At 45.7% G+C, this 23,125-nt stretch overlaps 1 protein-coding gene across 1 annotated transcript in view; it reads right to left on the bottom strand.

Annotated features, from left to right (window-relative positions):
- Window positions 1-23,125, bottom strand: part of LOC142578474 (uncharacterized) — a 136,056-nt gene that overhangs the window by 36,957 nt on the left and 75,974 nt on the right. Inside the window, exon 7 of the mRNA XM_075687857.1 lies at window positions 21,377-21,436. Coding sequence (XP_075543972.1) covers window positions 21,377-21,436 — 60 coding nt within the window. The remainder of the gene's footprint in view (window positions 1-21,376; window positions 21,437-23,125) is intronic.

Raw genomic sequence — 23,125 nt, 5'->3', positions numbered from 1 at the left:
TGGCCACCGTGGAACCCGAATGTCAGTGCAGTATGCTGCACTCGTAGTCCTGCCGCCGCTGCGAGAGACATTTAAGCAGAGAGGCTGACGCCACTTCATAGCCGGTGTTTGCAGCTGCTATTCTAAAGCAGATGACTCCGTTGCTGGCGAGCTTAGAGAGCATTTCAGTAGCGCGTGTTGGTTCATTTCTAAGGTTTCTTTTTAACTTTCTCCTGGACCCCCCTCCCCCCCTCGAAAAAAAAAAAGAAGTAAGAGATGGAGCTCGGGGTGCGCACTGGTTTTTGTCTTCCTTAGCTCTTACAACAATGCTGTATGATGGGCATGTTGGTACTCTACCTCGGAAAACATGTTTAGCGCCAGCGGTCGAGGAAGGACGGACGTTGTGAACGTCTTCTTTCCCTCCTCGCCTGCTGGGGGTAAATATGTTTTTCATCTTTAAGCAAGCAAGCTTTATTCGGTGTGTCTTTTTCCACTTCTCGACAGCAATATGTGTAGGATAAGCGACCATCAAGAACAAATATCTGGGGCGGAACGCTCATCGTCGCAGTAGTTAAACGATGCCACGCGTGCGATGTCCCAACACTTACCGCTTCTTCGTCAACCTGTGCGAAGAGAACAAGCAACGCGGCGTGAGTGTGAGTGAAAGGGAGCGAACGCTTTTTGAAACCAGTTACGTGAATATTTATGTGTGCGGTAGTGCAAGATGGGATATAAGATTCGGCGGGACAACTGTTTTAGAGTAATAGCAGCGCCATCTTATCGAGCTTAAGAGGTCAATAATAGTGACAGATCTTTTTTGCCTTGCTCATTTTGTGCTCATGAGAGCAACAAATAAGGGCTCTTATATATATACGTAATTCGCGTCTCGTGAACTTAATCCTTGCTTTCTGTTTTTTTTTTAAGTCCGCAAGCGCAGTTACACGGCTTTCTTTTGGTTAATGGGGCTGGTGTTCCCATCAGGTCGTAAGCTGTGCTCGCCAACCAAGACATTTGTTTGGCAATATGTATTCTCACAGATGCAGTAAAGCATCAACACTGCGTTGGAAATTAGGCAAAACGAACGGTCCAAAGGTGAATTCCTCGAGCCACGATAGCGGTGACCGGACTGAAACGTTGTGTTCATTGGGGCTGGCAAGCCTGAATTGAAGACTCATGTACTGCGAACGCGCGTTCTTTATCTGCGACCTTGTTCGTCTGCTCGTACGAACAACACACGCACATGAGCGACTGCGAGAATGCGAAGTTCCACCTGATCTGTCCCTAGGAGATCCAGTAACATGGACGAAAATTCAGTTACGTACCAAATGTCTCCCACATAATAACCCAAGGTTAGCACTTTATAGGAAGCTTTAGCTTAGGGCAGAATAAATTCTATTAGGCTACCCCTTGATCTTTCTGAATGAAGTTCCGTGCCTTTTGAGCGAAAAAAAAAATGAAACTGTACCAACTCTAAAACCCAGAGTGTCCATCCGGCCCATAAGCTTTTCGAATTACCGACACTCTAAAAAAGTAACATATATAGAAGCGCAACGTTTACAAATCCGTAACTTTGCACCAAAAGTGAGTATTGCAGTTCTACAAAGTGCATCTGTTAGAATATCCAAAGCGGACAAATTTCATACGAGGTTGCTGGTTACCTGAAATTATTACAAATGCCTTACGAAGGTTTTGAAAAAGTACTGCCCACAAATTAGAGGTCAATTTTAGAGCGCTGTATCAGGCGGTAATCTTCCAAATGGATTATGATGTGCCGTTTACAAAACTGCGATATCTTTATTTATTACTAGGTTACACATATTTCAATTTTGTTTGCTATTTTTTCCTTATTTAACAATATTCAGTAATTTTTCTCCTAAATACACAGCGCAAATTTAAATACGCATGCTGCGCTCAGTAGATGTGAACGTCAACTTTAAATGCAAAACAAACTCATCAAATGTGGTGCACTGGCTGCGAGAACAATTAATCCGTTCCCATGTATGTACACGCACGCTTCCCAGATAAAGCTTCCTCTTAAGCGTGATTACGAAACTGCAGGGAAGAGAAACAGCAATGCGCTAGAATAAAACTAGCGGATAAAAAGCGCAGTGCAAGTTGGGCAACGCTGATGTTTGGTGTTGTTGACAAGCCACATAATTAAAAGAGTGTGCACGCTAAACAGAGGGCACTATTCAGAGAAGCACTCGCTCACTTCTTGTGTGTCCTCTATAGAAGATTTCTGAGCGCTGTGGAAGCACCAGGCGCATAGACGAATCTACCGTAGTCCATTATTACCGGCGAGAATAATGCGCGACACAGTGGTTCTGCACATCGCATCCACGATCATTCACAGATTGACAAAACCAGGGTTCAATAACCACGCCATCGTCCATGAGTGCCGTCACAACCTGGAACCTGGAAGGTAGCTTTCCAGTGCAGTGTGCGCAAGACGTCGAGACACGGGGATCGACAGGATGGGAAGAGGCATACAGTGATCAATTAACACCGCAAACCGTTGGACCACGCAATGGCCCGCGTGGTCGGTCAGTATTCTCAAGTGGGATGGTCAGTATGCTAATTTTGACAGTCACAAAAAATGTAGGAATAACGCTTCGCATGTCTTGAACATGCTGAATGACCACGTCGCATGGCGCGGCAGCTTTCCGATTCTTTATTATAGGCTAGATTTCTTATCTTGTCGTATACCGAGAGTGAGAATCGCGCCTACGCTCTCGACGCCAGTTGTTTCCTTCTGGCGGGGACTGCGGGACAAGTTAGAAAATGGCTGTACTTGCCGGGCGTGCTCGCTTGTTGCGATATTTTCTGGGCCACTGCTTATCGCACCTGATAAGCTGTTTTCTGCGTACTGTGATAAGCGGGATACTGTGAAAGCGGAACAGGGAGTTATTTGTTCGGCCACACTGCGCCGTCGTTGGCTTGCGATGGTAGTGCTGTCTATTTCCATTTCGGAGTCTTTATATTGGCTCTGCTCGATTGCCATTCAGAATGGCAAACTCACGGAAGTCAACGCGTACCCAAAACTGCGTTTAGGATACGAAAGTATGGCGAGCTGAAAGCGGCCGGGTGCATGTGTCGGCTCCGTAGCTTTCGCAATAGTTGTTCCGTTACGGCAAATAAACGAGACTGCGCGGAACTTGACGGTTTTCGTGCCCTGCGTTTTGCATGTCTATGAGTGATCCAGATTCAAGTATTCATGGCCGTCAGAACAGGAAGCAGCATATGCGTGGACAGAAGCAGGGCAGCGCACGCGTCAATGCTTCACTTCCTTTTTCTTTTCTACTGATTTAATCGTTTGATCCTTACACTCAAGTGAACAACAATCATATTTACTGGTATCTTCGTCCGCGATGTTATAGAAGGGTACGCAAATGAATGTGTGTGCTCTGTGGATTGGAACTTAAAAATGATTAAAGCGCCTGGAACTGGCAGCACAGGTTAAAGCGTTAGGCTGCTAGCTCCTGCACACTGCACTGGCCCAGTCGTTGGTTGTGTGGCTGAATGTGTTAGTTGTCAGTGTCAACGCGCCCTATGCAGGCCACGCTGCTCGACTTGCTTCGTGTGCAAGTCTTAGTGAACACGCAGGCGCTACAGCTTTCCTGCGACTGCGTGCAGCGTGCAAAAACAGGAAACAGGAAAAACACATCTCGATCGTGGTTTTCTAAGAGCATACCGCGATCGAGATGACAAAACAAGATAAACATGTAGCACAATGTGTGACCGTTGTGCGCGGCACAAACAGGTCATTCGGACTTTTAAAAACGTGTTACAGTGTGCTAGTTGTCATCTATAGTTCCTTCATACCCTTGCTCAGGCACAAGAAGAAAGAGAAAAAAAGCGAAAGACAAAGGTTCTTAGATGCGCATAACATGCAGAGAAAAGCTTGGCCACTAGCACGAAGTTACGACTGCAGTGAAGTTGACGACGTTACAGCTCCATTGAAGAAGAGGGTGCTTCATTAAATTATTTCCCTGGTGTGATTCTGCCATCTGAAGTGTCATCGCGTTAAAGCAGACACATCTACCGTCCTCCAGAGACGACAAGACGGCTGTAGCGCTTTCGAAAACTGTCATCGCAGGCGACTGACAACCGGAAACGCGCTATGGCCCTTTATCGCCCCCGCCGCTCCCCCTGTCAGCATGAAGGAAAAACCTTAGAGTTTCATGCAATAATTACTAGACGGAACTCTGGCGCTGCGATCGTTGAGCCATCATGATGGGAATTGCATGGATTCGTCTCATTTTCGTACTTCTGGATTTGTTTATTTGCGCTTTATCTGTCTTCATTGTCCTAAATTTCCAATTGCAGAATAGTCTGTGAACACGCACAATCGCTACTAATTGTACCTGCTTAACCGGTACAGGTGGCCCATATAGAGTAATAGTAATATGAAACTCTATATAAAGTGGCCAAATTGAAACGCGCCTAGCATCTCAACACACTGGCTCGCCGGCAAAAAAATTCATAACAGTGTTCTATGCCGCTCGTCGATGCTTGCGTCCGTGGCGTAGTAGTTTCATATCGGGCTTCTCTGCTAGAGGCCCCGAGTTCCAATTCTGCCGTCGAATAATTTTAGTAATGTTTACCTAATTGTTTTTTACGCCTTACATTGCTGAATATGACGAATTTAGGAAGTCGTGCAGCCTGTCAAAGCCAGAAGGACGAAGTTTAGGCAAATCCAAGTGCCCACCTTAAAGGGGTGGAGACATCAAAATTTTCGTTCATGCGTTTGTTAATTCAAACGTTGCGTCATGCTTCAGGGAGCACGATACACACTGCGGGATTCATATATATCCGATAATTAATTTAATAATAGCATTATTATACCGAGCGATTTCGGTTTCGGTTTCTGGGCTCCAGGGGATGCTATGACGTCACAGAGGAGGAAACGCAACATGGCTTGGTCACATGGGCCACAAAAAATAGTGACGTAAAACTATGCTGCGTCGTCTGCTCGCGCATATGCGTGCTCTGCCAGCAGAGTTCAACAACTGGCGATTCGAAGTGCATGTCGCGATTATAATAATTATTGCGAAGAGCGACAACAACGGTAAGAAAATATTGCGGCTTGTGAGAGTCGGTGATTCATTCCGAAGCGCCGTAAGCTTTAGCTTTGAAGTGAACCGGTAAAGGTCTAGCGACGATATTGGCGGCGCCGAACGATCAGAGGCGGTGAAGCTGCCCTCGGTGCCAGAGTGACCACTCCTCGGTCGCTGATTGGCCGCTTCGCCGTACGGCTGCCGCACAAATGGGTCCTGGGCCCGTCCTCTCTACGGCAAGAAAATCTCTCCGTTCGCGAGCGAAACCGCCGTCGCAGGAGGCCCGCGAACGGCAAACGGCGTGCGGCGAGTTTCCGTGCCGGTAACGTGGGCGGGCCCTCACAAGAAAGGCCAAGCGAACGAGAGACCGCTCCGAGCTGCCGAACTATGCGACTATGCGAGGAGAGAAGCAGACAACACGAACGCCGCATATCCTGGTCCAGGCACGTACCCAGGATTTTTTTTCGGAGGGGGGGCCCACCACCTCCATAATCATAATCATAATCATCATCATCATCATCATCATCATCACGTTTTATGTCCACTGCAGGACGAAGGCCTCTCCCTGCGATCTCCAATTACCCCTGTCCTGCGCCAACCGATTCCAACTAGCGCCCGCGAATTTCCTAATTTCATCGCTCCACCTAGTGTTTTGTCGTCCTCGATTGCGTTTTCCTTCTCTTGGTACCCATTCTGTAACCCTAATGGTCCAACGGTTATCTAACCGGCGCATTACATAACCTGCCCAGCTACATTTTTTCCTCTTCATGTCAATTAGAATATCGTCTATACCCGTTCGCTCTCTGATCCAAACCGCTCTCTTTCTCTCTCTTAACGTTATGCCTAGCAATCTTCGTTCGATCGCTCTTTGCGCGGTCCTTAACTCGCTCTCAAGTCTCTGCCCCATATGTCAGCTCTGGCAAAATGCGCTGACTACATGCACACCTGACTTCTTTAATAATAATGGTACGCTTCCAGTCAGGAGCTGGCAATGCCTGCCGTATGCGATCCAACTTATTTTTATTCTTCTGTGAATTTCCTTCTCATGATCAGCGTTCCCTGTGATTAATTGACCTAGGTATACGTACTCCTTTACAGTCTCTAGTGGCCGACTGGCGATCCTGATCTCTTGTTCCTTTGCCCGGCTATTTATCATTATCTTCATCTTCTGCATATTAATATTAAACCCCACTCTTACACTCTCTCCGTTAAGGTCTCCAATCATTTGTTGTAACTCGTCTGCATTGTTCTTCAATATAACATTGTCATCAACAAACCGAAGGTTGCTGAGAGTTTTGCCGTCGATATTTACTCCTAAGCCTTCCCAGTTTATTGGCTTGAATTCTTCTAAGCATGCAGTGAATAGCTTTGGAGAAATAGTGTCTCCCTGTATGACCCCTTTCTCTATAGGTATCTATCTGCTTTTCTTGTGTAGAATTAAGGTAGCTGTAGAACCTCTGTAGATATTCTTACGCGAAGGACGAGTCAATAAGACGAGAAACTATTTACATATTATATTTGCAACAACGGTTGCAGCGAAGACCGGTCAAATTCACAGCGCGAGCCCAGTTCGTTCTTCCTCCTCTTTTCTGCAGTGATGGCGCCCACGCACCTCGTTCAAACAAACAAATACCACACGCATGTAGCAATATTTTCCAAGCTTTTTACGTAAGCGTTCTGTACTCCTTGATTACGTAGTGCCTCTATGACTGCTGGTATCTCTACTGAATCAAATGCATTTTCGTAATCTATATAAGCCACATAGAGAGGCTTATTGTACTCTGCAAATTTCGCGATAATCTGATTGATGACATGGATGTGATCCATTGTAAAGTATCTCTTCCGGAAGCCAGCCTGTTCCCTTGGTTGACAAAATCGAGTGTTGCCCTTATTCTATTGGAGATTATTTTGGTAAATATTTTATATAATACTGGGAGCAAGCTAAGGGTCCTATAATTTTTCAATTCTTTAACGTTTCCTTTTTTGTAGATTAGTATAATGTCTGCATTCTTCCAGTTTTCTGGGACCCTTGCAGTTGATAGACACTTCGTATAAAGAGCCGCCAGTTTTCCGAACATTAGGTCGCCTCCATCTTTGATTAAATCGATAGTTATTCCACCTTCTGCTCCCGCTCTTCATCGTGTCATGTCTTGCAGGGCCCTTCGGACCTCATCGCTAGTTATAGGAGAGTTTCTGTATACTGTTCATTACTGTTTCTAAGTGAGGTATCGTGGCTCCTCTGGGTACTATATACAGGTCAGCTTAGAATTTTTCCGCTGCTTTTACTATATCTTCGAGATTGCTGATGATATTATCCTTCTTATCTTTCAGTGCATACATCATGGTTTGTCCTAGGCCAGGTTTCTTTTTTACTGATTTCAGGCTGCGTTCATCTTTTACGGCTTCTTCAGTCTTTCTTATGTTATAGTTTCGAATATCAGTTATTTTCGCCTTGTTGATCAGTTTTGACAGTTCCGCGAATTGCGTAATGCTGTGCGGCCGCCAGTCCCATACAACCGCGTAGAGCGCAGGACTCCGCGATTCTAGACGTACTGCGCTCACCGCGAAAGGGTAAAAAAACACCCACATAAGCGCAGCAGAGAAGTGGCTACGTGAGGCGGTTCGACCGATAACTGTAGAAGCGTCATTGAAAACAAGTAATTGTTCTCCACTTCCGGCGTCGTTTTCTCTACTTCCTTTCTAAATAAAAAGACGTTGATCCATAAACATTCTCATAAATAATGGTTAACTTTTTTATTACTCGCTTTCGCTTGCAGTTTGGTTGTTGCCTTGGCTCTCTCCCTTGGTAGATCGCTTAATTTCTCAACTCCTTGCGATTTTTGTTTCCAGTTTCCAATTTGGCACGAAGAGTGCTATAAAATTAGGGAAAAACAAACGAGGTAACGGGCGACAGTCATCATGCTTATGAGCTTAAGGGTTATTGCAGGGTTTCATGATGGACGTTCTTTCACATTATTTTATTTCCCACCTTATCTAACCCATATCACGTGTATATGGTTCCGGGCATCTGCCAGCGTCGCGGCGAGCCGTAACTCAAGGAAATAATGAAGCAAAGGGAAAAGCTAAACGCAATTGGCGTTTTCTCCGTGGCCGCAACTCGTTCCATGAGAGTACAGACCAGCTGAGTAACAGCCGCATCCCCCTCCTGGTCCCAGGATCAGCCTAAACAAAGAAGGTTGAACTAAAAAAAGCAACAGCTATGCGCGTGACGGTTGAATAGATGGTGACAACTGAACGCATCTCGAGTTAATCTCGCGGGTGCGGAATCTATGAGAAAACTGTCCTTCACATTACAAGAGATGCCGACAACTACCGCCATCTAAAAGGAGTGAAAAAGGCAGCATAATGCTGACCGATGAACAGCTGCCAAGTCTCAACATTGATCTGGCGGCGCTTCAGGAATGTGTGAGGAGTGGTGGCGTGGGTGGGGAGGGGGGGTATGCGACTTGATATCGGGGGGGGGGCCCACCGGGCCCCCCCCTGGGTACGTGCCTGTCCTGGTCCCTTTCGGAGTCTGCCGGCTAGTGTTACACTCAAACGCGTCCGCACGGCAACTCGCCGCTCGCAGTTTGCCGTTCGCGGGCCGCCGTGCGGCGTTCGTGTTGTCCACTTCTCTCCTCTTGTGTCCGTGTCTGCACGCCTTACCCCTTCTTTGCATTAAGAAAGGATTTCTATATGCCTGTAGCTCGGTCATAGTGGAGGCTATGCTCGGTCGCTCGGCTCAGCAGGCTCCGTAATCGGCATTTCATCGCTACTCATCATACGTCACGTTTTTGTGCTAGTGTGCTATGACGTCAATATTTTCGTTCCTCCTCTGTGACGTAGTAACTGCCGCGCTAGCGATGGGTCTCGACTACGAGAAGGAGTTTTTAATGACTCTTTGGAGCTGAATTAAAATTACTTTGAAATGTTTGCAGCGTCCAATACCTCGTTCTGGGTGTCCTTGCATACGGAAGCAGCCTACAACATGCTTTTTATAGCCTCAAAATTTGGTGTCCCAACCCCTTTAATTCTCATGCTGGCCCCGATTGGAGCTCCCATAGATGCTAGCACCAGGGTTCTCTCTAGTAATTTTTGCCCGAAGCTCTATAGGACAAACAAGGAGGGAGCGTCACGTGATTCCTCGGCAAGCCAGCCTCCTCAGACCCTCTCACTCTCCGGGGCCTTGTGCACGGTGTCTTTTGGGTAGTATTCGGGTCACATGGATGCCAGACCATACGAAATTGTTTGGTACGTGGTAACCCTTAGTGGCGCTTGCCGTGGCAGGCATGGAGGCAAGCACAAGTATTACGGGTGATTTTCGGCCACTTAACGCGTCGTTCTTGGCCTCAAATGCAGTGCCTTTAAACGTGGAGAAAGACGGGGGCACCCGACCCATGACGGCAGAACTTTCAAAACGACACTTGCACTTACCACCAAATTTAGTGGAATTTCCAGTACTCTCGCCCCGAAACGAGTCCAGAGTGCCGTCTGAAACGCGTCCGAAACCCGTCCAGGTCTTCTTTCGTCAAATCACCTGTTTTGCACCATAATCACCATGAGTGGACACGGGGACAGTAGCCTTGACAGAGCGCTGAACTGCTTTCCGTTTGCTATGCAGGCCCTGCTTGCATTCTTCATGCCCTGGCTATCGGCCCCGTCATGTGACCTGATATGCCAGCTTCCGTCACCCGTAACCATGGATCATCGCTACGCCTGCGCGATTGACGAGGTGCCTTCATCGAATCTTGCTTTCGCACCCTTTGTCGACTCATTCTGCCCGGTACAACTCGACCTTAAAACATCCCTCGGATCGACAGCAACACCATCCTCGGCCCAGTACTTAAGAACCTGGCCCTGAAACAGCTGCTTCAGTGGACACGGGGACAGTAGCCTTGACAGAGCGCTGAACTGCTTTCCGTTTGCTATGCAGGCCCTGCTTGCATTCTTCATGCCCTGGCTATCGGCCCCGTCATGTGACCTGATATGCCAGCTTCCGTCACCCGTAACCATGGATCATCGCTACGCCTGCGCGATTGACGAGGTGCCTTCATCGCATCTTGCTTTCGCACCCTTCGTCGACTCATTCTGCCCGGTACAACTCGACCTTAAAACATCCCTCGGATCGACAGCAACACCATCCTCGGCCCAGTACTTAAGAACCTGGCCCTGAAACAGCTGCTTCAGTGGACATGGGGACAGTAGCCTTGACAGAGCGCTGAACTGCTTTCCGTTTGCTATGCAGGCCCTGCTTGCATTCTTCATGCCCTGGCTATCGGCCCCGTCATGTGACCTGATATGCCAGCTTCCGTCACCCGTAACCATGGATCATCGCTACGCCTGCGCGATTGACGAGGTGCCTTCATCGCATCTTGCTTTCGCACCCTTCGTCGACTCATTCTGCCCGGTACAACTCGACCTTAAAACATCCCTCGGATCGACAGCAACACCATCCTCGGCCCAGTACTTAAGAACCTGGCCCTGAAACAGCTGCTTCAGTGGACATGGGGACAGTAGCCTTGACAGAGCGCTGAACTGCTTTCCGTTTGCTATGCAGGCCCTGCTTGCATTCTTCATGCCCTGGCTATCGGCCCCGTCATGTGACCTGATATGCCAGCTTCCGTCACCCGTAACCATGGATCATCGCTACGCCTGCGCGATTGACGAGGTGCCTTCATCGCATCTTGCTTTCGCACCCTTCGTCGACTCATTCTGCCCGGTACAACTCGACCTTAAAACATCCCTCGGATCGACAGCAACACCATCCTCGGCCCAGTACTTAAGAACCTGGCCCTGAAACAGCTGCTTCAGTGGACACGGGGACAGTAGCCTTGACAGAGCGCTGAACTGCTTTCCGTTTGCTATGCAGGTGCGTACAAACGTTGCCTTGTATGCTAAGAAGAGCAATAACGTCTGCTTGTTGCTGTTCCCGTGTCCACAAGTGTTGAGCGAAATTTGTTGGGAATGTTTCTCTATGACCCTTTTATTGTTGCTCGCGGGTGATGTTGAGAGCAACCCTGGGCCCAAAACCACCCGCTAGGAAGCTTTTTTAGACATTGAATCTTTGCCTTCGGATCCCGCTGAACAGATGAAAGTTATTTTTCACTTGCTAAAGGACGTACACACCCGTTCGCTGCATAGTTCTAAAACACAAACGGAATTGGCAGCTGACGTTAAAGCGATTAAAACTGGACAGAAATCAATTGAAACCAAAATCACAGCGATTCAAAACCGTTTAGATGAGCTAGAGGAAAATTATAAAAGGTTAGACGAACTCAGCCAGGATATTGCCACCATTCACATTCAAACAGACGAACTTTCTGCACTGGTCACCACTTTGCAATCACGGCAGGATGATCTTGACGACCGGTCACGGCGTAACAATTTAATTTTCTATGGCATCCCAGATTCCGATGAAACCTGGCAGGCGACTGAGGAAAAACTGACTTCTATCCTTAGTGAGTGCCTAACTGAGCCCCTTCCCTCTCACGAAATTGAACGCGCACACCGTTTAGGAAGATTCGCACCTAACAAATGTCGCCCTATTATTGCGAAATTTTTGAACTTCAAAACTAAAGACTTAATACTCGCGAAACGCACAGGCCTGAAGGAAAGTAAGGTCTCCATCAGTGAAGATTACTTGGTCGCAACACGTCTAGCACGAAAAAAGTTGCTCGACTTTGCGAAAATCCAACCTGGATCCCCAACCCATAAGTTGCGCCACAACAAGTTACTTATGAACAAGAAATCTTACATGTACGACCCTATCACTGCCACTGTCATTTCCACTGATACGAAAAGCGCACATGCCAGCTCGCCCTCTGCTACTATCTCTGCTAATTCTTCCTAGGGACGAGTGAGGGGTAGTGGCCAGACATCCTCGGCTTCAGTATCGCTTATTTTTACTAATATCAGAAGCGTCCTTAACAAGTACAACTCACTCACATCAGCAATTGATACATGTACTGCTAAAATAATCGCGCTAACCGAAACATGGCTCACTGCGCATGTCTGCGACGCTGATATTTTCGTCAATGCTCACCGCTTCTCATTCTATCGCTGTGATCGTAGCACGCAGAGAGGCGGCGGTGTGCTTCTCGCAATTTCCGATGATATACCATCATCATGTATACACGTGCAGACTGAACTAGAATTAGTATGGTCAGCAATAACACTTAACCATCAAAAAGTTGTAATAGGGGTATGCTACCGTCCACCTTGGTCGTCATCAAGCTTTAGTAACGAACTTTATGACGCTATTAACACCGTTGCAACACGCTTTCCTTCATCACCGCTGTTCCTACTTGGCGATTTTAATTTACCAAACATCGCATGGAATACCGACCCCCCTTTAATATCCCCACTCTCACCTCAAGCTCGTGACTTTTTAGATGTGCGTTCAGTATTCTTACTCGTGCTGATCTGCGTTCAGGCAACGAGAATAACAGCTACCACGGCGAATACACTAGATTTAGTCTTCACTAATCAACCCGATATAGTATCGCCTGTAACGTACCTGCAAGGAATTAGCGACCACTTAGTTCTACAGTTGGATATTAAACTAGACCGTCCGAAAACTAAAAAGAAGGAAAAAGTAATACGAGACTACTACAGAGCAAATTATCAGGCCATAAATGATGCACCATCTTCGTTTATTGACGTTTTCCTTAATGGCTTTGAACACCGTAGTGTACAAACTAATTGGAACATGTTCACAGCTATAGTCAACCATCTAACTGAACAGTACATTCCTCAACGCACCATTACAACTCACACAAACTCTCCGTGGTACAATAATTACATTAAGCGTTCATCAAATAAAAAGAAGTGTCTCTACCGCATTGCAAAGCTTTCAGCCACAATTGAACGCTGGGCATCGTATACTGCGGCGTCGAACACATATGTGCAAGCGCTCAAAGACGCCAAAAAGCACTTCGAATCACAGGTTCTCCCTTCAATGCTTACCACTAATGTTAAAAAATTTTAGCGTGCAATTATTCCTTCGACTGACAACAGCCTTGCCTTAACAGACTCTTCCGGTGTTCCAATTCCTTCTGACCTTTCTGCCAACATAGTAAACCATACATTTTCAGAAAATTTCACAGCCACATCCAGCACACATATGCCAAGTACACAGCACCGTAATTATGTTACCATGCCCTCCATAATTGTTGCTCCATCCGGCGTCGTTAAGCTTATTGATGGACTAAGCATTCATTCTGCTCCCGGATACGACTGTATTAACTGGAAATTCTTAAAAAACACTTCACATTATTCTTCCATTATACTATCCAAGCTTTTCCAGCAATCCCTTGACCATTGTACGCTACCTAATGAGTGGAAAATAGGCAAAGTGATTCCAGTGTATAAATCTGGCAGCAAAGCATCCCCTAATAATTATCGTCCCATCTCTCTCACCAGTACATGCTGTAAAATGCTCGAACATATTATTTTTACTAACCTGGTTAATTTCCTTGAATTGAACTCATTTTTTACGTCAGCACAGCACGGTTTTCGGAAATCTTACTCCTGTGAAACCCAATTAATATCGTTTACACATGCACTACAACATATTCTTGACAAATCATCACTAGCTGATTGTATATTCTTAGATTTTTCAAAAGCATTCGACAAGGTGTGTCACAAACTATTACTTCATAAACTAAAACAACTTAACATAGACGGTAACCTTTTGAAATGGATTGAATGTTTTATTCTCAACCGCTCGCGATTTGTTTGTGCTAACGGCATTAACTCCGGTTTTACAGAAGTCCGTTCAGGTGTTCCACAGGGTTCCGTCCTTGCATCCCTACTGTTCCTAATTTACATTAATGATCTTCCCTCGCTTATCAACTCCCATATCCATCTATTCGCTGATGATTGCGTCATCTTCAGAGAAGTTACCAATGCTAACGATATTGAATTACTTCAGTCCGACCTTACCACGATAGGGAACTGGTGCAATGAATGGTTAATGGAGCTCAAGATTAACAAATGCAAAGCCATGCGTGTTTCTAGGAAAACATCTATAATACCGTCGTACTACATTAACAACATGTCGTTGGAATCAGTTTCTTCATATAAATATCTTGGTGTTTACATCACTTGTAACCTAAACTGGTCTCTTCATACTGAAAACATAATCAAAAACGCTAATCGCATGCTTGGCTACCTACGTCGCAACTTTTTCAACGTACCTACTAATTTGAAACTTTTGTTATATAAAACATTAATACGACCCAAACTCGAATACGCGACTCCGGTATGGAACCCTGCTCATGAAAACCTAATCACTGACCTCGAGATGGTTCAAAATAACTCTGTACGTTTTATTCTTGCTAACTACAACCGCACAGTGAGTATAACTAACATGAAATCTAATCTTTGCCTCCCATCGCTGGCATCTCGCAGAAAAGTGTCTCGTATTGCCCTCTTCCACAAGTTGTACCATCACCATACTCTACGAGATCACCTCATCCCCCATCCAATTTATGTATCCCGTCGCATTGATCACCAGTACAAAGTTGGTATTTTGTCATGCAACACTAAAAGTTTTTCACAATCATTCTTGCCGCGAACCTCGCGTGACTGGAACCATCTTCCTGCCGAAGTTGTAGGCCTTATTAATTATGAACAGTTCCGTGAAGCCCTAGCTAATATTGTATATACAGGTGCCATTTAAACACTCATGTAACCAACTGTCTTCGTCTTCTTTTTGTATTTACCACTTCCCCTCTGTAATGCCCTTGGCCCTGAGGGGTATAATAAATGAAATGAAATGAAAATCTGCTGTGCGTATTCTCTCGCTAATGTGTGTCCCGTTGGCTTGCACATATTGACACAAAGGTGTGGGGCTCCCGCACCGCAGGACGGCGGGCGCAAAGGTCGGCGCCACGAAAGACGACGAAGGGCGTAAGCTGCACGCTCTTCTTGTGGCCCGCCATTAAAGAGAAACATCTATTTTGTAAGACTCTGTCTTCAATCTACTTTACAATATATACGAAGAGAGGAGATGTGTTCACAGAAACTTTTTTGTTGCGTTTTTGCTTACACAAAGGTTCTGCTGCGCGTCTTTTGTTGTGAGAGAAATAAACAGCATTCGCTTGCACTCTGAACGCCGAAGTCGTCGCCATTTCTTCAGATTTACTTGCACTATTTTGTAAGATTGTGTAGTGCGACGTCGTTACGCTGGTTGAGACGCGCCTTTTGAGTTCTCGTCTGTCTGGTATTGAGAGGCTGAAGGCTTTAAGAACGACAGCGTCAACTGGGACGGTCTCTTTTAACAATGGGCCGCCACGGCCTTAAATAAGTTCGAGGTCCCCGGCTCGCCATTGCATAATGCGCATAAGAACTGACGAATTTTTTTCACACTAGAAAGCAGTCACTGCGGACTCTGGATGCTCGCTTGATCACCTGTGCATGCTTGCGGGGGCGAAAAAAAAAATGTTTGACTTCCAAAAACGCGACGACTAGCCGTCAGCCGGGCGGTTAGGTTGCCTGCACAAGTTAGTAGAACAAAACGTTTCCTCGTTTCTTTGAAACCACTCCGAAACACGACCCCTTGAGGTGGTCCTCGGGTTGTTGGGCGCAATACCGGTTACTCGAGGCCTTCACTCGCTGCAGTGTTGGCATCTGTCCGCTGCTTAAGTTGCGAGTCAAGTCTAGGTGATGTGAGGCGGTTCGGCGCATTAAGTGTCTGACGTAACCCAGACTTGACTGAATCACACGCTTGAATTTTCGCTAACCTCGGCGTGCGCGTTTGTGATGCCTACCATGTGCGCCTATTCCGGAACCCCCGCAGCAGATGACACCAAAGGAAGCCGAGTAGAATGCGCCGGTTGTCTGTAATATGACCAGGGCCTACTTCTAGTTTTATTTTTGTTGACTAGGGTTCAATATTGTCACGTGACGCTCCCTCCTATTGCATTCATTCCTCCATGGACCCCAGGCAACACTCACATCATCGTCGTCATCATCGTCATAAGAGAAAAGTGGCATCCACCTAGAAGGGCTGGCAATTCTGCATAGCAATGAGTGAGATGAGCACAGCGACTGGGGGGCGAAGCGGTACCTAGAGCTTTTTCTGAATGGCCTGTGGGCGCCTGGTTGAAACGAGCAGACGAGCACTGTAGCAAGTGAAAAACATGAAACGGCCGCACCAGCACAATTTCGTTTCGTTTCATTTCATTTTATTACCTTAAAGACCCACGAGCGGTATTACATAAGGGTTGGGTACATATATTTTGGTGAGCGAGTGTTAACACAACGTAACATGACTGGTAACATTATTGGCAAAGTTGGATGAGCACGTCATGGCTGCGATGTCATTGGGTAGGTCGTTCCAGTCTGCTGCAGTACGGGAGAAAAATGATGCGGCAAAAGTGGTAGTTCGGGCACGAGGTCGGGAAACTTGAAGCGGATGACGAGTGCGATGAGATATGCGGGCTGGAGGGACTATGTAGGGTGCGCGACCTAGTGAAGTATGGAAAAATTTATGAAACAAGCAAAGGCTGGCAATGCGGCGACGAAGTGATAAGGGCAATAAGTCGGATTCAACTTTCAAAGCTGACACACTGATGTCGTAAGAATATGATGAATGGATGAATCTGGCTGCTCTGTTTTGGTCTGATTCGAGTGCATTGATAAGGTAAGCTTGGTGCGGGTTCCAAATGGGTGAGGCATATTCTAATTTTGGTCTAACAAGGGATTTGTACGCTAATAATTTCACATGTTTAGAGGCTTGGCGGAGATGACGTCTTAAAAATCCAAGTGTTTTATTAGCGGATAAAATGATGTTCGTGACGTGTGTACTCCAGGACAAGTCGCCACACAAGGTAATGCCGAAGTACTTGCATGATAGAACCGGTTGTACAGGGACGTTAGCTATGACGTATGGGAAATGAAGTGGGTTACGGCGACGCGTGAAGGACAAGATATTGCATTTTTGAGGGTTAAGTTCCATTAACCAAGTGGCACACCATTCCTGAATGCGGTTAAGGTCGTCTTGAAGAGATGTTTGGTCAGAAGCGTTATAACCTTGCGATAAATTACACAATCATCGGCGAACATGCGAATATTACTAGAGACATGCGTTGGTAAATCGTTAATATAAATTAGAAACAGAAGCGGACCGAGGACAGATCCTTGCGGGACACCTGACGTTACTGGGATAGGACTGGAGTTGTGGTTGTTAACGGTGACGTACTGTGAGCGGTTAGTCAAGAATTCTTCTATCCATTTAAAGATATTAGAGGGAAGGTTCAAATATGAAAGTTTTAGTAGTAGGCGTTTGTGAGGAACCTTGTCAAACGCTTTTGCATAGTCTAGAAAAATAGCATCGGTCTGTACGTTAGAGTCAAGATTAGCCTGCAAATCATGAATAAAAATGGCCAGCTGTGTTTCGCATGAGAAGCCTTTTCGAAAACCGTGTTGCGCAGAATGAAAAAAGTTGTGACAATCGAGAAAGCTCATGACATTGGAGTAGATGACGTGTTCCATGAGTTTGCAGGGTACGCTGGTAAGGGAAATGGGACGGTAGTTAAGGGGTTAATTTTTTTTACCCGATTTGAAGACTGGAACGACCTTACCGCTTTTCCACTCGCGTGGTAGTTGACCTGTTAACAGTGACTGTGAAAAAAGTAAGCATAAAATTGCGCACAAATATCCTTGTTATTCTTCAAAAGCTTTGGGTTAATATTGTCGATACCGGATGAAGATGAAATTTTCATGGTTTCAATTAGGGACGAAATGCCAGATGACGTGAAGACAACTGGTGGCATAGCCTAATTTATCAATGAGGGTATTGCTGAAAATGATGGCGGTATTTCAGTTTCTTTCGTAAAGACAGATGAGAAGGCAGAGTTAAACATAGTAGCGCACTCAGCATCAGTGAAGACTGTGCCTGACTCATCTGTGAGGGTTATTTCTGGTGCGTGATACGGATTGATAACTTGCCAGAACTTTCTGGGGTTACTAGTTAGCATATTCGGCAAGTCCGAGTGAAAAAAGGTATGCTAGGCATCAGAAATAGCGGCGAGATATGATCTTTCAGCTTCGTGATATTTCACCCATGCGCTATGCGTCCCCTGAGACCTGGCTGAACGGTAAAGACGCTTCTTTTTGTTCTCCAAACGTTTCAGTGTTTTAGTAAACCACGGCTTTTGTGAATTAGAGTGAAAACTAATTTGGGGGATGAATCGATTAGTTAGACTTTCGAGTTTGTCTTTGAAAAGTAACCAATTTTCTTGAACACTGCGGGAATAAAAATGTGACAAGAAGACTTGAAAAAACGCGTTAAGTTCATTATTTATGGCGTTATAATTTCCTTTGTTATAAAGACGGATGGTTTTAAGGTATTTGCGGCGCCGGTTTGGCGTAAGGAGAAGGTTAGCGTGAATTACTTTCTGGTCGCTTATTTCAGGTAGATATGTAATGGGCTGAACGCTGTCTGATGAGGTTATATGAGGTTATCCAACCCATGGAAGACATGCCACACCCTCAAAGCGCAGTGATGAGCTCGGTTACTGCTCCCGTCATGTTGTAACTTTTGCTCTCGACACCACATTGCAATGATAAATGTTGTCTCAGCACACGTAGATTAAGGAAGGTATGTGACGGCGTATGCGACTGTCTAATTTGGTAGGCCTCATGCGCGCATCTAAACCTGGGCAATAAACGGAAAGCACGTCGTCTTGCTACCGATATGTCTTCGCGAGAAAGCGTGTCCAGAACCTCAATAAAAACGGTGATGCAACCTTTTTTGGCGAAACATTTCCAGAAATAGTTGTTATCATTCCGTGAAACTGCACACACATGTCTACTGGCAAGAACGGTGTGTCACGCGGGTACGCACGTGTCGTTTGTGACAGAAGTACCGGGCGCACAGTGTTGACGAAAGGAAAGCCACCCAATATTGACGATATTTGACAAAAAGGGTAAAAAGTTTTGTTGGAGTGTAAAGCAACACTTCCCTGACCATCTTTGCTATTGCTGAGCTCAAGGAATTCGAAAAGCTTAGTCATTATCATGCTATGCATGCGAAGATTTGCAAACATTCAAAGAAAGTCATGAGAAAAACCGAGCACAAAGAAAAAACGTTATCGAACGCAACTCGCAAGATCGAAACTCAACATGAGGGCTCTGCTTATGGATATGAAAGACGTTATTACCTCCTACATGGACAACCTATTGCTATTGTCTTCGAGTTCCTTACTGAAATAAACGCAGGAGCTGAGAAGATCGCGTTATATAGACTTAGCTTCCTTAATATTGCCACAAAAATGCGAACATGTACTGAATGCTACCTCGGAAAACCGCTCTCAGTTCATTTCCGCTATCCATTTTAACTCAGCCTTCTGCCCTACACTCCGTTGTACCGCAGGCCTCTGTTATTGGTCGGCTTTACTTTCTTATTCATTTCAACGACTTGGCGCAGTGTGTTTCTTCCAAGTTTCGTTTATTCGCTTGCGATTGCGTAGTATTTTGTGATATACCTTCTGACGATCACGTGAGCGTGCTTCAATGTGATCTTAACGGTGTTTCCTCATGGTGTGAACCATGGCTAATAGAATTAAATGTTACTAAATGAAAATAACGTGTGTCGCTAGACAGACTAACCAAACTATTCCCCTATGCAGTCTGAACAGCTTCGCGTCAGAAAATGCGTCCTCATCTAAGTATCTCGGTGTCCACGTTGCGCCCAACATTTCTTCGAACACTCACATTCAACATGCTACTAACAACGCTAACCACTTCTGGGATACATACGGCGTAACTTTTCCGGGTCACCTTCTACGCTCAGGCCCTATACCAAAGAAATTTCGTGACTAAACCTGACTATTCTTCATTAGTAAGGGTGGCATGGCCGACACGTTTAGCGCATTCATATGAAATGGCTCTGATTCGACTTATACTATCTACTTACGACCGTACCACTAGTATAAAGCCAAATGAAGTTATCTCTCAACCTAACAAACCTAACAACTCGCCGCAAAACATCTCGATCAGGGCTTTTTCATAGGTTGTATCGTTACCATGATCTGTACAAAGTAATTCTTCCTACCTAATAGGCATCGAGGACTTGAGTGCCTTCATAAAGCTGGCGTTTCACATCCTCGGACGACCTCATTTGCAAATTCAAATATGCTACGTACGTCCAAGGAGCGGAATTGCCTTCCCGCATCAGCAGTCGCCATTGAAAATGAAGACGGATTCGTGATAGTATTACCTAACATTGCATGACAATAAAACCAATTTTTGTAACATGATTTCGTAATAGAGTACCTTTTGAACTTATGCAACTATTGTTTGCAACCGCTACCCTCTGTAAAGTATTACGATCATGAGGGTATCTTAAAATAAAAAACTTATACCTCTGATTCCCGAAGACAGTTTAGTGACGAAATCGCTTTTAAGGATAGTTCCTATTACTTATATAATACAGACGCAGAAAACACATTCTTTATTTAGATGCTTCTGCTAGATGGCAGGAGCACAACCTCCATCTACGTAGACAAAGTAATCAACTCCTCACATTTCTCGTGGTAAAAAGTGCTTCTCTTTTCATGGGCATTAATATGAGGATGCAACATCGTGTGGTGGCTTGCCACGTTCACGCTGCATCCTGTATTTTCGTCTTATTTCACTGTAATTCGGACGATACAACAACCTATGTCGAATTAGTGCCATTTTTGCTGACATGTGGCTGCACCAGTATAATTAAACCAGACTGAAACACTTCCAGGCGCATTCAGCATTATGTTAGGTGCAATACATTAGCTTATTGCTTCCTAGAATAATGTGACAATACTATGCGCAAGAAAGGATATGGTATTGCTAAAACAAATGTATCAACTCAAACGTTTCTACTAATCGCTGCAAATTAATGCGCTGAATTTTTTCTTTCAAAGAGAGGTCACTACATCAATAATTCAACCAAAGCCTAATTGCGATGAGTGTCCATAGTCTATTTTTTGCATGAGAATAGCGTATTTAGTGGGTACTCATATACTGCAATTCAAAACCGTGAGCCACAAAAACGTGCACACGATGCCCACGCTCAATAGGTGTCACTAAGTTGCGCCGAGTATGACTACTGCCTCAGAGCAGCAGTTCTCTAGCACAGATAGGATACATCCAACGACTTCTGTATGTCTCTACTTTAGAATTCGATCAAAAACGTTACACCGCAATTTCTGTATTCACTACATTGCACACACTTTGGCAAATGCAATGAGAAGTGGTAAGATAAAAGAAACTTCAGGCGTTCCCTCTTTCTGCCAGTGATTAGTGAAACACGCAAAATAGCAATATTGATAAGCCAAGTGCCTTGTTCAGCTCACCATTTTGGCAGGGTCTTCGCATCCTTCGACGCGCTGTTCGGATGCGACAGAGATGATGTCCTGCGCACATCACATGCAAGAAGTCAAGCGACTTCGATAAAATAATAGGTTCAAGCAGAAATTCATGGAGTGCTCATTTGCCTTGCATAGAGAGCCTGATGAGCTCGAAACCAAAGCTAGTCACAATCAGTAGTCACTCACTCTCACTGACTCACCAATATTAGTTTGGTATTTGGGCTCACCCACACTTCCACTAATGTGCACTTACAAGCACCGGCACTCACTGACGCTCATAATCAATTCCACTAATACTAGCAACACCCTTTGCTGGGCTAGCTTTGCTGCAATCCCGCTCATTTATGTTCGGGACTATGAAAAAAAGGGACCCCGCCATACGGTGGCGCTCCTTTGTGTGGAGCAAAAGATGCTAGAATGCAACCGCTCGCGCAATGTACAGTACGTGCCTCTATCTATGGTATCCTTTATCAAATAGCATTTGCGGTGCCGCGTGAGTGTACCAGCAAACTTTTTTGGGGTTCGGACTTCTTGTCGACCGCCTCCGTGTTTATCAGTTGTGGCCAGCGCCTCCTTTCCCTGACCGACATCACTCAGCAATTCCATTCTTGAGATGATGCGCATAACCGTTTCGTACCAGCCACAGCTTATATGTCTTGGCCGTCTAGAGAATAAATCAATGCCGTTCTTACCGCCGAGATTGTACACAGCGACGTGTTCATTCACCCTCATGGACGCATTTCATCTAAGAAAATTGTGGTCGCTCTCAGCCTCATTCGGTTCAGCGATGGGTGCGCAGTGGTTACTGCATTGAATGCTACCTGCGATCCCCAATTGTTGCCGCATGGATCAACTATTACATGCGCTGTTATTATTCAACGCGTTGTCCTCATTCCTTTGACTGTTGCACCGATGGAGTCAACTTTGCCTCATCTCCACTCTTCTTGCTCTCTTGTGACAAGTTCCATCAGCCCAGACTGTCCCCTTACTCAGACTCGAGCTCGACTGCATTGGTTGAAAACCCACGGTGTTCGGCCTCCATGAACCCGTCCTCGGTAAGACGCATATCGCGCCTCATCCCATTCACACCGATGGCTCCCGCTTCATGCACCGCCGTCCACATAGAGTGTCTCTTACCGAACGCAAAGTTATCGAAAACATTTCTGTGCAACAACCTCGCGCGGAATATAAGACGCCCCTCCTCGGCTCCCTGGTCTACTGCATTGTTTTTTGCACAGAAAAAAAGGGCTCAGTAAGCTTTTGCATCGGCTACAGCGTCCTCTACAAAATAACATGCAAACACATCTATCCTCTGTCACGAATTGATGACGCATTGAACTCGCTGCAGGGCGCTGAGTACTTCTTAAGTCTTGATCTTCGATGTGGCTACCGGCAAATACCAATGTACGAGTTCGACAAGGAGAAAACAGCATTTGCCACACCGGACGGGCTCCACAAATTGAACCTGTTGCCTTTAGGACTCTGCAACACGACTGCCACATTCGAGCGCATGATAGAAGGCCTGCCTGTGCTCTCTCGACGGTATAGATGTCTTTCCTTTAGGATCATCACATCTCGAGCACCTTGATGAAGTTTTACTTGTCTTGCCAAGGCTGGACTGCAGCTCAACGTAAAAAAAATGCCACTTCGTGAGCAAAACCGTCAAGGTTCTGGGACACTTAGTCGGTAGAGGAGAGATACGGCCGGACCTATGGAAGATTACTGCAGTCTTCA

This window comes from Dermacentor variabilis, chromosome 4 (assembly GCF_050947875.1).
Source record: "Dermacentor variabilis isolate Ectoservices chromosome 4, ASM5094787v1, whole genome shotgun sequence".
NCBI lineage: Eukaryota > Metazoa > Arthropoda > Arachnida > Ixodida > Ixodidae > Dermacentor > Dermacentor variabilis.
This window is presented reverse-complemented; position numbering and strand designations above follow the sequence as displayed.